The sequence below is a fragment of the Eurytemora carolleeae genome, unplaced genomic scaffold (assembly GCF_000591075.1).
Source record: "Eurytemora carolleeae unplaced genomic scaffold, Eaff_2.0 scaffold562, whole genome shotgun sequence".
NCBI lineage: Eukaryota > Metazoa > Arthropoda > Copepoda > Calanoida > Temoridae > Eurytemora > Eurytemora carolleeae.
The window spans coordinates 120,713-136,383 of NW_019396470.1; the positions used below are offsets into that span (position 1 = coordinate 120,713).

General features: G+C 30.8%; 1 protein-coding gene across 1 annotated transcript in view; it reads right to left on the minus strand.

The window, feature by feature from the left end:
- The window catches only part of LOC111703893 (uncharacterized), an 80,998-nt gene extending 65,529 nt beyond the window's left edge, over positions 1-15,469 (minus strand). Inside the window, exons 1-18 of the mRNA XM_023475978.1 lie at positions 15,172-15,469; positions 14,421-14,505; positions 13,810-13,872; positions 12,785-13,065; positions 12,324-12,487; positions 11,635-11,725; positions 11,496-11,573; positions 11,007-11,084; positions 9,935-9,989; positions 9,436-9,561; positions 8,838-8,936; positions 8,350-8,395; positions 8,011-8,121; positions 7,379-7,444; positions 7,237-7,314; positions 5,277-5,389; positions 2,003-2,073; positions 67-188 (exon numbers count right to left, since the gene is read on the minus strand). Coding sequence (XP_023331746.1) covers positions 67-188; positions 2,003-2,073; positions 5,277-5,389; positions 7,237-7,314; positions 7,379-7,444; positions 8,011-8,121; positions 8,350-8,395; positions 8,838-8,936; positions 9,436-9,561; positions 9,935-9,989; positions 11,007-11,084; positions 11,496-11,573; positions 11,635-11,725; positions 12,324-12,487; positions 12,785-13,065; positions 13,810-13,872; positions 14,421-14,505; positions 15,172-15,358 — 1,914 coding nt within the window. The 5' untranslated portion in view covers positions 15,359-15,469. The remainder of the gene's footprint in view (positions 1-66; positions 189-2,002; positions 2,074-5,276; positions 5,390-7,236; positions 7,315-7,378; positions 7,445-8,010; positions 8,122-8,349; positions 8,396-8,837; positions 8,937-9,435; positions 9,562-9,934; positions 9,990-11,006; positions 11,085-11,495; positions 11,574-11,634; positions 11,726-12,323; positions 12,488-12,784; positions 13,066-13,809; positions 13,873-14,420; positions 14,506-15,171) is intronic.
- Between the last annotated feature and the right edge of the window lie 202 nt (positions 15,470-15,671).

Consider the following 15,671-nt stretch of genomic DNA (forward strand, 5'->3'; position numbering starts at 1 on the left):
ACAATTTGTACGCAAAATTTCGGAACAAGATATTTTTAATAATTTGAAATTTTTAATTCTTTTTACCTGCTGTTTTCTGATTGTTATCTCATCTCCACCGATTAGCCCCATATTGAGGAGCTCCCCTTCCTTCTTGATCACCCAGTCAACCAGCTCCCTGAGTAATATTATACGCTGTTTAATAGAGTCTTTGCCACAAACTCTTAATTATTAACCCCTATTTTTATGCAACCCGATAATAACCTTTGATAGTTTAAACTATTAATTCTGTTAGATCTAAAAACCTAAGTTTGAAGTATCAAAGGTTACCCCATCGGTTGCAACGATATATGGATTAGAAAATTTTAGCTTGTGACAAAGACTCAATTCCTTTTGGATTAAAACTCCAGAACTGGGGCTAAACAGTGAAACACCCTAAAAGTTCTAGAAAATTTATCGTAAACCTGCGGACCGATAACAATGACAAAAAGAAGTCAATTTTTGTCCCCCCCCAAAAAAGTCCTAGTATCCTCGACTTAAAAACTTTACTTTGGACTAGAGTTTTCAGCGAAATTATTTTCGCGAAAAAAACTTCCGCGAAAGCCATACGTTTTGTAACTGCAACAATTAAAAACTTGACTGCGCAAAAAAACTTGTAGAGTTTTTTGCTCTGAGAGCTCAGCATTAGAAGTTTTCGCACTTTTTTCGCGAGATGTTTGCATTTTTAGCAACATTTTTGCATTTCTTTTTTCGCAAAAATTTAGCATTTTTCGATTTGAAGATGGGGCTGGAAAGGAGGTGGAATGCATTGAGAAGGGGACCGGGAATGGTGGGGATTTTACTAAGCCTTATCTTTAAGAGAGAGGGAGGGGAAGTAGTCCATCTTTTATTAAGAAGAAGAACATTCCTTGCAACCTCAAGTTTTAGATTAAGGAGGGAAGGACGGCAGCGCATCTTTGAGCCTATACTTTAATATAAAATTTATTGACAGCGAAAGAGGGAGGAAAGGCATTGAAACCTTACTTTTAAAAGTAGACCCAAGTTAATGACTTTTGATTTTTAATAACATTTAAGATTTGTTAGTAATAAAGTAAAATAAAGTTATTTATCTGTTTGTATGTACAAAATATAATTATATGAATGATGAAAGAAAAAAGGAAACATTAAAGAATACTTGAGAAACTGTTGAGTACAATCATTATTAAAAACTATAAATCATTTAGAAATATTTTTCATGTTTGGAGAGGTTAAAATATAATATAAAATTACGTTCTAGCTTTTTAAAAAATTCACGCCGATGAAATATAACAATACATAAAAAAAATATTAAGGCTTTGAAGGATTTATAACAATTTAGTCTTATTTAAAAGAACTTAAAGGTACTATAAAGGAAAAATGAAAGGGGGATAGACTGAACACCTAGCATTTTAGGAGTTGATCGAGACCTATAATAATTCTATCTGATGTTCCTGTTTCGAGAAATTATTATAAAACTTGGTCAAATTTATAAGAAAATTTATAAATATAAAATGTTGTATAAAAGCCGTTGGTTTATACAGATCATATTCAGCAAATACGCATTCAATCTGAAAACGACGATATCTCAGAGAAGGCTGAAAAACTAAGGTTTGCGCCTATCATTATTTGAATTTAATAATTTTTCATTATAATTGATGGGTATATTTTAAGGACATTTTTAAATTTCTTCACAACAGCTTGCAATTAAACAAAGTAGTCAACAGTTACAATAGTTTCTTTAAATAAATAATGATAATTATGTTATCCTTGATCAGTCAAAGGTTTGAAGGGTACTGTTGTGAATCAAAAGCATTATTCTACAAATGGATGATCAATTAAAATCAGGCTTCAAGCACCTTCAAGAGGTTCCACGGAATATTAAGATACTTGTAAGAAATCTTTTGTCAGATTACAAATTTTAAATTATGTATTAATAAAGATATTTGAAGATAACATAATTTTAATATATGAAAACATTTTAATATTTTGTAGAGCCACTAAAAGCCAAAAATATACCTTATTGCCATACTCTTAGCTTTCAGGTAATTCCATCTTTGATTCATCTCTTCAAGCCTCCTGAAATACAATGAGAATAACAATTATTTTTATGAAACTTTATGGCCTACAATCAAGAAAATCAAAAAAAGAGATAAAGCCTGTAAGATAGACTGGATATAGATCCAGATAATAATAATGCATACATTTTCAAGACTAAGTCGATTTTGCCTTACTAATTTATATACTTTTCAGCTGCCCTTGTAATTTACATAATACATTGTACATTTTAGAAGTTTTAATACCTCGGCCTTTGGTTTTGCCTTACTAATTCACAGATACTTTTTAGCTGCCCTTGTAATTTACATTATACATTGTACATTTTAGAAGTTTTAATACCCGGTCTTTGGTTTTGCCTTTCTTATTCACAGATACTTTTTAGCTGCCCTTGTAATTTACATTATACATTGTACATTTTAGAAGTTTTAAAACCTCGGCCTGTGGTTTTGCCTTATTAATTCACAGATACTTTTCAGATGCCCTTGTCATTTACATAGTTCATTGTACATTTTAGAAGTTTTAATACCTCGGCCTTTGGTTTTGCCTTTCTAATTCACAGATACTTTTAGCTGCCCTTGTAATTTACATTATACATTGTACATTTTAGAAGTTTTAATACCTCGGCCTGTGGTTTTGCCTTTCTTATTCACAGATACTTTTAGCTGCCCTTGTAATTCACATAATACATTGTACATTTTAGAAGTTTTAATACCTCGGCCTTTGGTTTTGCAGCTTACTAATTCACAGATACTTTTCAGCTGCCCTTGTCATTTACATTATACATTGTACATTTTAGAAGTTTTGATACCTCGGCCTTTGGTTTTGCAGCTTACTAATTCACAGATACTTTTAGCTGCCCTTGTAATTTACATTATACATTGTACAATTTAGAAGTTTTGATACCTCGGCCTTTGGTTTTGCAGCTTACTAATTCACAGATACTTTTCAGCTGCCCTTGTCATTTACATTATACATTGTACATTTTAGAAGTTGCCACGCCAAATTCTTTACAAGAAAGAAGGAGAAGCTTAGGGTTACCACAAAATGGCTAAATCTTTTTCGCAAGATTTGCGCTATTTTCGAGCAATTTTTTTTTGCGAACTTTTGCGCTATTTTTGCGCATGAAACGCAATGAGTTTTTCGCTATTTTTTTGCGCAATTTGCGCAACACCGGAAATATTTTTTGCGAAAGTTGCGCATGAAACGAAATTTTAGTTTTGCGCAATTTGCGCAAAATCGCAAGTTTTGCACAAAATGTAACTTTTTAGGCAAATTGTAAAAATTGATATTCTAAGCTTAGAATTAAACAACTGAAGATTTATTCCATATAAAAAAAATATTAACATACGAGTAGGATAACGGTTATACTACACTCAATTCATGGTTACTTCCAGTTACAAAAAGTTTAAATTAAGGGACCAAAATTAATAAAATAGAAATTAGAGAGTGTGAAACTTGGCAATATTTTAATCCTATTAAATAATTTCAAGTGACCCTTAAAAGCTTTGCCTAATCAAGTATGAATTATATTCTTATTTTTTTAATCAAATTTCTGAAATCTTTTTAATCTCATATAAAATTATGCCAGAAAGTAACCAATGCCCGAATGATCCATTTTTAGGAAATATGCATGTCCAAAACTAAAATTGTCGAGAAAATTGTGAGATTTGAACTCTTCTTAACTGTCTTTGGTCAATTATGTAAAAGTGACCAATAGGAAGACATTCCAAAACAAGATTTTTCTAGAATTGAATTCTAAGAAACACACACCGTCACCAACCGTTTGCGGAATTGCGCAAAACTTGAGTTTCGCAAAAGCGGAATAGGGCAATTTTGCGCGAAATGACTTTTGCGAATGATTGCGCAAATTGTTTTTTTTTCGCGCAAAACTGATGCGCAAAGAAAGAAAAATTTTGCTTTTCGTTCTGTAAAATCTGCGCAAGAGTTTTGCGAATGGAAACCCTAGAGAAGCTTCAATTTAAGCGAAATTACTGGCGCGGTCTTGTTCTAATTCAGATTTTGCACACAAGCGAATTGAGCAACGAAATTGATTTTTTGCCCCTAACTCTGATTTTCTAATCCCAATATCTTTGTAGCCTAATGTCTTAGTTCTTAGATATTTCAAACTTTGAGTTCTGTTAGATCAAACAATCTAAGTTTGAAATATAAAAGGTTTACACTATCAGGTTAAACATAGAATAGAATTCAAAACATTTTTTTTACTTTTCAACAGCTCTTCTTGATCAATCATAATCCTCTAGTTATGATTGATCAAGCACATATCCGGAAATTTTGAAGTTTTCACACTGGATATCGATATTGAGTACGCGGATTGAACAGTTTGACCTGCTAATCCTACAATTCGCGTAATTACTCTCTTATTCTTTTTTGTCGGCAAATACGTCTTAAATAAAAAAATAAAAAAAGGTTAAAGATTGTTGAATCATAAATCAAATTACAATTGAATTCAGAAAAAGAAACCGAATGCATCTCGAACTGGCTAGTCGAGGGTGTGAATGTTGTATGAATATATATTATATATATGTGATAATGATTTCACAAAAAAATATTGATTTCAGATTAAACTTATACTTGCATTTATTCAATAAATCATAAATTAATATCATATCGTGAATTTTTTTTTGGTTTTTTCTAAAATTAGATTGTCATACGGCATATTGATTACAACTTTTTAATGAAAAAAAGATGAATGCTGCAGGTCTAGAAAATATTTGTGTAAAAAAGAATCCTACAAATTATTCTCCAATGGTTTCTGAAAGATTTATTTAACACATACGTAAACTATAACGATTGTTTTTGTCCTTGAAAATGTGTTTTCAATTAATCCTTATTATTATTATCTATATTATATATACTTTGCTTGTTGACATCATTATTTTTGAAAACGCGCCAATATAAATAGACAAATCTGCCAAAAATTGAGAATGATTAAAAATGGACACTCTCGGAGCAAACCGTGCACTATAGTTTCAGTAGAAGTAAATATTTCCATCTGCTGATAGCGCCAATTGAAGGATTTATCTCTAATGGGATAATGCGATATATTGAAAGATAGATGTTACCGCCATACTATTTCTATTGGTTCAGAATAGACAACAAACACATGACTAAACCCTGATTGGATCAGATGCTAATGGACTTGGCATACTAGAGTGACCATTAAAGATGAAATTGTTAATTGGAGCCTAGCCTAGCATATCTACCTGTGTAGTAGGCTAGCATCCTCCTGGCTGGTTAACCCAGATACTAGCTGACGACCTGTCTTGTCCAAGGAAAGAAACATCTCTTTATGATTTTCCATTTCTTCCTGCAGGTCCTGAACAATATGTTAAATATAGTAAAGAAGTAAAATCATTTGTAAAAACATTATTATTAATTTTATAAAACATAATGTAATATTCATCTTAGAACAATACATTTTGTTTTAAAAATATTCGATATTTACGCTACTTTGCAGTTGCATATTTAATAGCACTATCTTCTATACAATAGTTGTTCAGTGTGCGTATACCAGATATTATTGTCAAGAATATATTTTACGGTAACAGTCTGGTAGAAACTAGAAAATACATGTACTTGCCTGTCCCATGAATATACATGTTTTTTTTGTTGTAAGCTTTTAAACGAAGTTCATGCTTTTAAACAAATCATTTCAACATCGATACACTCGTAGGAAAAAGTGATTATTTGTAAGCGTTTGCATATTTTAGAAACTTCTAAAGTTTTGGTGATTTTTTCTTTTTCTAGTTGATAACAAACAAAATTCGAGTAAAAATCATCTTGCAAAGTTTTGTGAAAGAGAATGTTGCATTTATTCAAATAAAAGAGAAGAATGTTGTGTTATAACATTTTTCTGTTTGTCTATGCATTGTATTTTGTGTACACAAGATCTTATTGGTATACATATCGCATCCTGTCCTAAACTATTTAGATTTTACAAGATTTGTGAAAATTTAAATATTTTTAGGTTGCATTTCATAACGTTCAAATGTGAAAATTGGCGAACATAAATTAGAAAAAATAATTTACATCTGCCAAATTTTCTGATCTCTACAAATATTGAGACACACCGAAAAACAAATATTGCAAATTATCTGATTAGGCAGGATTATATCTATTGAAATATTTTAGAAGCTTAGAGGACAAAATTTCCTTTAACCTTGTAAAACTTGTTATAAAACTATTTTCATTATGCTGATAGCTTCAGTAAGGAGCCTTGGAGTAGAAATAATTTAAATCATTCTAAGAGATGTAAAAATATGATTTTATTATCTCCAAGTTGTCTACTATAAATACTACAAGAGCAATACTTTCAGATTTCGTCTTCTTCTAAAACATACACAGTCAAGATAAGTTATTCACCTATGCTAAACTTTTTTAACGTAGACGGGATTTCATCTTTTTGATTTGATTTGACAAAATGTGTTGAACTCGATCTCTCCTCGCAAATAGATTGAGTGCTACTCATTTTGTCAATTCAAATGATTCTGATTTTGAGGCCAGCTAAGTTTTTTTACATAGACGATCTTTCAAATAGGACACATTTTATAAGAACACAGTATTATAGAATAAATTATTGGATACAAGGTGTGATTATTAGAGGTAGATATGATGATACGATCAAATTAGATGGTATTTTTATTTTCTTCTCATATTTAGATAAAATCTGTATTGAACGGTATCCATGGGTTGGTTCAGTTAAAGATTAGATAGTTATTTTCAAAACAGTTTTCTCCGATAGTTCTTTTCAGAGTAATGTAGTAGTTCATTTTTAATAAGAACTATAATCTAAGTTTACCAATATATGATATACGGTTTAACTTTGTTATTTATCACTATACTTTTTGGCAATTCGTAGAATTTGTAGTTTTATATGTCCGACAAAATTATTAATGATGAGGAAAATAAAGTGCTTATCTTACAGTGAAATAAATGCAATATTGTGTTCTTTAGTTTCTGTTTATACACATTTTTATTTAATCTTGGAAAACATGTCAACTAATGGGAGAGCATGTTGTCTTCCTTGTTATATTCAACACTTGTGACGTCATGTATAATTGGTCCATTTCTCTGTTGCCACCTATTGTACTTGATAATCTATTTGGTTTCTATCCTCTCCTGATGTAAATAATTTTTTTTTATATTAGGATATATTTATAAAACCTTGCTGATTCTCTCTTGGGTATTAAGAACCTCAAAGAAAAGAAGTAACCGCTCAACCTGTTTTTGATCTAACTCATCCTAAAAAAATGTACATTTTTGTTTTTAAAATTCAATCTAAGAATGTATTTTTTTTGTTTTTCACCTCCAACCCTTCTAAATCTTTGGGTAAAGAGTATTGGCTTAGAATTGAGAGCTTCGCTGGTTTCCCCTGTAGATAGTATATTAGATAACATACAGTATTGTAAATGTAATGGTTATATCTCGACAAAGAAAACAATGTTATTTTCTTTTCATAACAAGGGTAGGTATTGTCTGATAGAGAAGCAAGAATTAGCTTTTTATCTTTGGATTAGAGGATTTATATATCCAGTTCAACATGCACATGCATTTACTTGTATTCTTATTGGTTCAATACCATTCTGTATTATTATTAATAATAATTTATAATGAAAAAGGGAAAGTCAAAGAATCATGAATTTTGTTAGATCTAAAAGTTTAAAATATCAATCAGGACCAGATTAATAGAGTTAGTTGAATACTTTGACTGAATTGAACCACTCAACTTAAATGTGAACCTTCTACATAGTTGAAGTTGCAAAGATATAGGGATTACAAAATTTAGAGCTTGAGGCAACTGTTCATCTAAACAAACGATTTTTTTTCTTTCTAAACTTACATTTGTTAAAAGTAATATTACACTGGGTTCTTTCATTTGATTGATGAGCAAAAGACCTCTATTGATTAAAAGTATGATAATATTATCTAAAGACTATCCTTGTATGATGGTAGACTGTTAGATGAGCAGGGGCTGAGTGTACTAGGTGAACTATGTGGTGACGATCCAAACTCAAAATATGGTGACGCAAAAATACTTCGCTGCTTGTTCTTTAGAAAATAAAATTTTAAGTTATTAAAGAAACTAAAGATCGACATAATCTTAATTAATTCTTGATTTCAAAAAAAGGAGTATTTACGGCTCACAATTTTTTTCTTGCTGAAATTAAGAAACACTGCCATAGCCCGCACACTGCGGCATTTCTAACTGGAGAAAATACACTTTAAAATTACGTCCATTTTTAATTGTCCAATATTTAATACAATGTTTTAGACTACCTGTATATTGTTCAAACAGTTGGAAGTTCGGATGTTGTGCTTTGGACTTTAAATAGATATTTTTATATATTCTAAAATTTTGTCCAGGATTTTCCTTGTTTAGACATTTACTGATTATAATGAAGTCAAACCCCCACACAGGAATTTAGTCTTTGCTCCAAACGTTAATTTTTAATTCCTATATCTTTGCAACCCAAGATCAAAGCTATTTCAAACTCATCAGATAATTTAAGTTTGAAATATCAAAGGTGTACACACTACACACTAAAGTTGGAAAGATGAGGAAATTTTAGTTTGAGGCAAAGACTTGATTTCTTTATCCTAAAACCTCCCTGGACTTACTATAACTTCCAGTTTCTTACTTTCCATATTTTTTATTTAGTTTTGTCAGTTCAAAATAGATATTATTGATAGATGTAAAAATTCTTCCCAGCGCCATATTTAAATTGTACCTTATCATTAAAAATTGAATAAGAATATCAAATTTCCTGGACTGCGGATTCGGAGAGAGAGACCTTGGAGACATGGAGTTTGGAGAATGTAATGGAGAAGTTGACTCCATGGGGGGTGATGGCATTGACATAGGTCTGGACAAATCCAAGTGTTTCAAAAAAAAAAAAAAAAATTATTCGCTAAAAATGAAAAAATTTAAATCTAAGATCGAGGGGTGCGAACGTTTATAACGTTTATAACGTTTATAACGTGTAGTTGTATGTCAATCTAAAAGTATTATGTTCGACATATTTAACTACCCACTGAAAGCATTTCAAAATTACTAACTTTTTGTGTCCTAATTTTTGAACCGAATAGTTGGCATTTCTCACAAAGTTATCAAGTATTTGCCACAAACTCTAATTTCCTAATCCTTGTATCTTTGTAGCCCTGTGTCGTAGATCATAGATATTTCAAACTATGAATTCTGTTAAATTGTATAATCTAACTTTAAAATATAAAAAATTTACACTGCCCAGTTACAAAGATGAAGGGATTTAAAAATTTGATTTTTTGGCAAAGACTCATTTTCTTTATGAAATCCCAACATTTCTTTGCATCAATTTTTAATAATTTATTCGCTAGGAACTGTGCCTATTGTTGAGGAATCCTGGCCGGTTATCCAGTTTAGTAAACTTGTCATGTGAATTTGATTGATTGGTTGGATAGTTGGTTGGTTTAGATAAATATCCTTCATCATATCCTTCATCAAAATAGTCACTGAAACATATCACCATTAAATACTTGTTAGTTCTATACTTGTTTTTTGTTTTAGTTAAAGGGACTGTAAGCGTTATTTGCAAATAACCCTCCTTCATTTCATATCAAGATTGCAATGTGCGATTATGTCGTTTTTCTGACTTAGAAAGTGTTAATTCTGATAACTTTTCCGTTGTTTCTTAAGAGCAAGAAATGCTCAATTATTTTAGAGAAACCCCAAATAAAAATAAACAGTTTTAGATAAACAAAAACAAGGATATCTAATCCGTACTTGATCTGCAGACAAAGCTTTTGCAGGGTACCGTTGTAACTCGGGCATTCCAATCTTTGCATGGGGGATCTCTTGAAATTACACTTACAGTCCCTTTAATACCTTGAAAAGTTAGAGGATCGTATGGTAGGAAAGACTTGTTGAAGAGCTTTTGAACCTTATAATTACCAAATAGTTTTTACCCCACAAAAATACAGTTGTAACCAGAAAACTAAAGAATAGGAAGACTACATTAAAACATATTTGAACCGAGAGAGCAGTATTATAGAGAACAATTTTAGGATTTATTTGATAAGAATGAAACACTTTTACGGTGTATTACTTCTATTTAAGAGCGCAAATCACCGAAAGAGATAGTCCGCAGAAGAAACATTTTTTTTTACAATTACATCACAATTCTACTGCAATAACTTTACTAGAGTAAGTTATAAAATCACTGTAAGTAATGAGTCTGTTTACATTGCACAATTGCTGGGACTAACATTCTTTGGGCTATTTAATGATAAACCTTGAATCTAAAAGTCGACCTCCTATTCTGTTTTCTGGTTATAGCACTGTAGCTATCGAACTGTAAAAAATTGTATTCATTTTATATTATTAATTAAAATAATAATCACGTTTTTCAGTACACATCAACATGAATACCCTATTCAAGCTTAAGTTGAAAATTCCAAAAAAAATAATCTTAAAAATGTTGAGCAAACTTTAGAATATGTTTGTGATAAAAGAAATACTATGGCACTTTTTAATATTGCTAAAATGCTAAGGTATTTTTTTCTCGTCTTTTTTATTTGCCGGAAGGATTACTTTTCGCATCTGATTGGCTTAAGAATATTGAACTGATAGATTTGTAAAACATTGATAGAATCGTATAAAAGTTAAAGAAAAGATGCCACAACCAACTCCAGAAAAATTCACAAACGAGACAAAATGAGACATCACTAGTATGACCTTGTGACCTTGTATTTCATCTAGTTTAGATTTTTACTATGAGAAAATCAAAACTTGTCTGTTTTCCTCAATTGCTCTTCAAATAGAGAATAGAAATCTCATGTGCAATTTACTTTATATAAACGCGTTTACAGATTATAGATATTTAAAAAAATAACCTCAACGATCAATTATTTTTAAAAGATTTTTTTAATCTTTTTTATTGTTAAACTATTTGGTATCCCTGAAACATGTGAAGTTTGTTTCAAAACATCAAGTTGGTCCCTAATTTCTTGGACTTTAAGTTGAATGTTACTGAAAGCTGAGGACAAAATTATTCATAAAACAGTCACCGCGGCATTCCAAACTATCAGAGGTAGAAACATTTCTATAATAAACCTATGTCTTTAGCCCTCATATGGTGTTTCACCGCTACACCCTTGTTTCAGTAACGTCTGATTTAAGGTTACCAGGGACCTATAAAACTGTGGTAAATTGAGATGACAATTTAAGAAATCTTATGTCTATTCAATGTTGTTCTAAAACAAAAACAATTGTAGTTCACAAAAAATAAAATAATTAAGTAAAATATGAGCCTGCACACTGCACAAATACTTTGTGTTTTTTTATGTTTTTTGAACTATTTAAAATCATAATTTGAGTACACCACTCGTCTTATTATTCAACAGTCTGATATGTTCTACTTTACAACTTTAATAATTTTGAACTATTCCTGATTTGGGAAGGGAATTACTCTTATTTTTCACAGCCGTTGGAACATGATATAAGTTTTGGGCATCAAGCAGACTTTCTAAATAAAAACAACCAGTACAAAATGTTTTCTTTTTGATATTTGCTTTTGAAAAGTTAACCTAAAGAATTGGGTTCTTTCTGGAACTCATTTAGCCGAGTAGAGTTGTTGATGTCGTCTTCTTTATTACCCTCAGTGCTTTGATCTTCCTCCTTTAATCCAATGAAATTAAGAAATAAGTTTATTTGTTTATAATCCTTAGATATTATAATGCCAAATTGACAAAATTATGAAGTTTCTCTATTCCTTGCAAAATAATGCTTTTTATTCCATGTCTGAGATATAGAATTCTCTAGGGTATAAAAGCTTGTTTCAAAACAAAATATTTAAATGTTCCATTTCATCCTGTAGGGTATATTCTAAAATAATACAACTATTTGTTGTTTCTCTACTTTTTAAAAATCAATCAAGCAAATTTACTTCTAAGGATGAATTCAAAATAGTTGGGGGTTACGGGGGGTATAGGGGAATGGAGGGTTGGTAGGACTAGGAAACATTCCACTGACTTCAAATTATAAATAAACGATAAATGTTTCTGGTTAATGAAAAAAAACCGAACAATTTTGTGATTTCATATGGCTAACCATATTTGAATGAAGTTTTTGGAATTAAAAGCCAAAACTCTTTCATTCTGTAGTAACGTATATTTATAAAAGTACAAATGTGCCAAGTCCTCCGAGCAGGTGGCTTCTTGGAAAACCTGACTCATGAAATTATTTCATTATTATTTTATTCCATAAGAATTCCTGCCTCCAGTAGAGATTCAAGGGAGTTTTCTCGAGATGAATTTCTTTTTCTTTTGTTATCTGATGGGTTGCTAGATTGCATCTCATCTCTAAGTTTACTCCGAGATATCCGTAGAATTTCCGGATTGGTATTGTTCCGGCCTTTTATGGGAGTTTCTCCTAACCGATCTAAACCAACCTTTTTTAATTTTTTTCTTAAAAATTACGTGCTTTGAATTATGAAATGCAATTATATATCTGTTAATTAAGATAAAAATGAATGTATACAACTTTGAAGGGTCAGCCAATTAAACAACCAGAAATGGTAAGACTGTAGCTCTAACTTTAAATTATGTATTGTGAATTCGATTTTTAGCCGAAATTATGTCTATCTCATACACCGCAATATAATGAAATGATTCAATAATTTGGAGATGATTTTGAAAATATAAAATTAGAAAATCAGTAAGTTAATTATAAATCTTCCTGCAGATTCTGATAAGTTTTGAAGCCAGCTTGATAATTCTATTCCCTTGTTCAGAGGCACATTGAATGTGTTTGAAAAAGAGCCGGGCAACGACATCCGATTATCACTTTTTGTTTGTCTATTGAGGTTGGCATTGACTGAAGAGAATGTGTTTGCGTTGTGTCCATTTTGATTTCTGAATTGTATTGTTTTCCTCGCTGTTCCATCATTATTTGTCTTGTTATTGAGAGGGTTAACACCACCATCATTATTCGTAGGAAAGCTGGGCATTGTTACAGACCTGATTATACAGACTATTTAACTAATAAGTTTGGAAATAGACTCATTAAAGGAACTGCAAACGTACTATTTGAAGTGTTCCTATTCATGGTGTAACAAATTAGATTTAGAACGATATACCCTTTAAACCTTGGTCTGATAATGTTTATTTTCAGATCTTGAAATGCAGTGCAGTACCTAGAAACCCCAAGTTGCGCGAACAGTTCCTTTAAACCCTCAAGAGAAGTAGTAAAGAGAAAACAAAGGAATTGAGTCTTTGCAACAAACACTAATTTTCTAATAACTATATCATTGCAGCCCAATGTCGGAGACCTTAGATATTTCAAACTATTTATTCTGTTAGAAAGAATAATCTAAGTTTGTAATATCTAAGGTTTACACCATCTGGTTGCAAAAATATACGAATTGGAAAATTTACTAATCTCTATATCTTTTCAATCCGATGAAGTAGACCTTGAATATTTCCAACTATGAATTATGTTTCATCAAATAATCTAACTTTGAAATATCAAAGGTTTACACCATAAGGTTGCAAAGATATAGGGATTGAAAATTCACGTTTCTGACAAAGACCTAATTCCATTGTAATTGAAAAATAAGGCAAGGTTTTCAAGAACTAAACCAATATAACTGAAATTAGATGAATCATTTTAACTTTTAAACAAAAAAACAAACAATTTATTCCAACTTTTCTTTAAAAAGATTAAATTTAAACTTTGAACTGAAATTGAATAGTCTACGATGCCTTTTGCAATTAGAAAAGGAGGATTGTCGTGGAAGACTTGTGGATCGAAAAGAATGTCTAGTACTAGACACAATATTAATATAACGTCTTGTTTTTAGCTTTATAATCACAAACATAATTTACTGATTAATTTGATGTATTTAAGGTGTTTACTAAACGAGAATAATACTAATCGTATAAATGTTGGCAGATCTATATCTCGAAGGGAGCTATCCCAACTCAATTAGAAAGAAGGAAAAGGTCAAATCTATGAGATACTACCGGAGCGACTTTGTGACCTCGTAGCTCCTCTAAATTGGTTTACGATCGCATGAGCATGACAAAACCGAGCGTATCCGGTTACATACTGCATTCTTTTTCTTCTCAAGAGTTCTTTTACAAGAGGAATTATTATTAAATATTTATGATTTTAACCGTGCAATTTACTTTTAGTTTGACATGCATGGTTTCACCTTTCAAATTCGCTAATAATTATTTTTTTTTGCCATGAACATTTTTAAAATGCTAAATTTAGTTTCGAGCGTATTTTCATAATGCTGATTTAGGAATGAAAATTTTAGTTGAGAGTGGTATGTTATGATAAGTGTGACGTATATTTCTGTGTTGTATCCCTAGTGTTGAGGGTATCTGGAGTCCTACTGTCATCTCTGGACATAGATTGAAAGGATTCTGATGTTGTAGATCTTTGCATCTCACCTGAGCCACATTAACAATATCAAATTATTTTCCGATGAAAACATTTATTTAGATTTTAGATTTAAAATAAAAATAATATTGAAAGGTTGTGCAGTTACCTTTTCAGGTATTTTTTAATACAGTACAAGGCATTTATGTTAATACAAAGAAGACGACTAAGTTTTGATACAGTACAAGGCATTTATGTTAATACAAAGAAGACGACCTTTCAAATTAAGTTTTAATACAGTACAAGGCATTTATGTTAATACAAAGAAGACGACTTTTCAAATTAAGTTTTAATACAGCACAAGGCATTTATGTTAATACAAAGAAGACGACTTTTCAAATTAAGTTTTAATACAGTACAAGGCATTTATGTTAATACAAAGAAGACGACTTTTCAAATTAGGTTTTGATTTTTAACAACCTTTTTTCAAATTACATGTGTATTGTGTTTAATTAATCAAAGAGAAAATGGAATTGACAACTTCTCTGTGATTACCTGTTAATGTGTATTCACTATCCATGTTGCTTGAAAGCTTGATAGAAATCAAAAAATTTAATGGAAAGTCGTCTTCATTGTATTGATATATACGACGACGACTGTATTTTAACAATTTGGGTCCTAAGGTTAGAAATGAAAATATCTGAAGGTTTAGTTTTGCATTTTCTGAATGTGTTTACCTCCATGTTGGGGCTGGAAGGATGAGAAAGAACTTAAAGAATTCGAACTTTTCACTCCATTTACTTTCCGCGGCGAAGATCTGTGGAATGATCCATCAGCTAGATATTGAAATCCTGTGTCAGAGTCACTAGAAGAACTAGCAGAATGTTTCTTCTTTCCACAAAGTTTGTCTTTGAAAAAATTCATTCACTTGGATGTCTTGTAGATTTTGATATGGTTGGCTTATGGTTGATTTTTCGAGGCTTTTTTAATAATGTAGAATCTTTTTTCACAGGTCATTTCACCAGTTTGTATCCAAATCTATCTCGTCAATGCCAGTTATCATTTATAAATCATTGTATTATTTATATTAAAATAGATAAGATGAGAAATATGTAGGATTGAAGGGACTGTAATTCCAAGGACCGTCCATTTTAGATGACAATGTCGTATTTAAAATGGTACCTTTAAAACCTTTGTCTTATCAAAGGAATTGAGACTTTGCCACAAGTTTAATTTT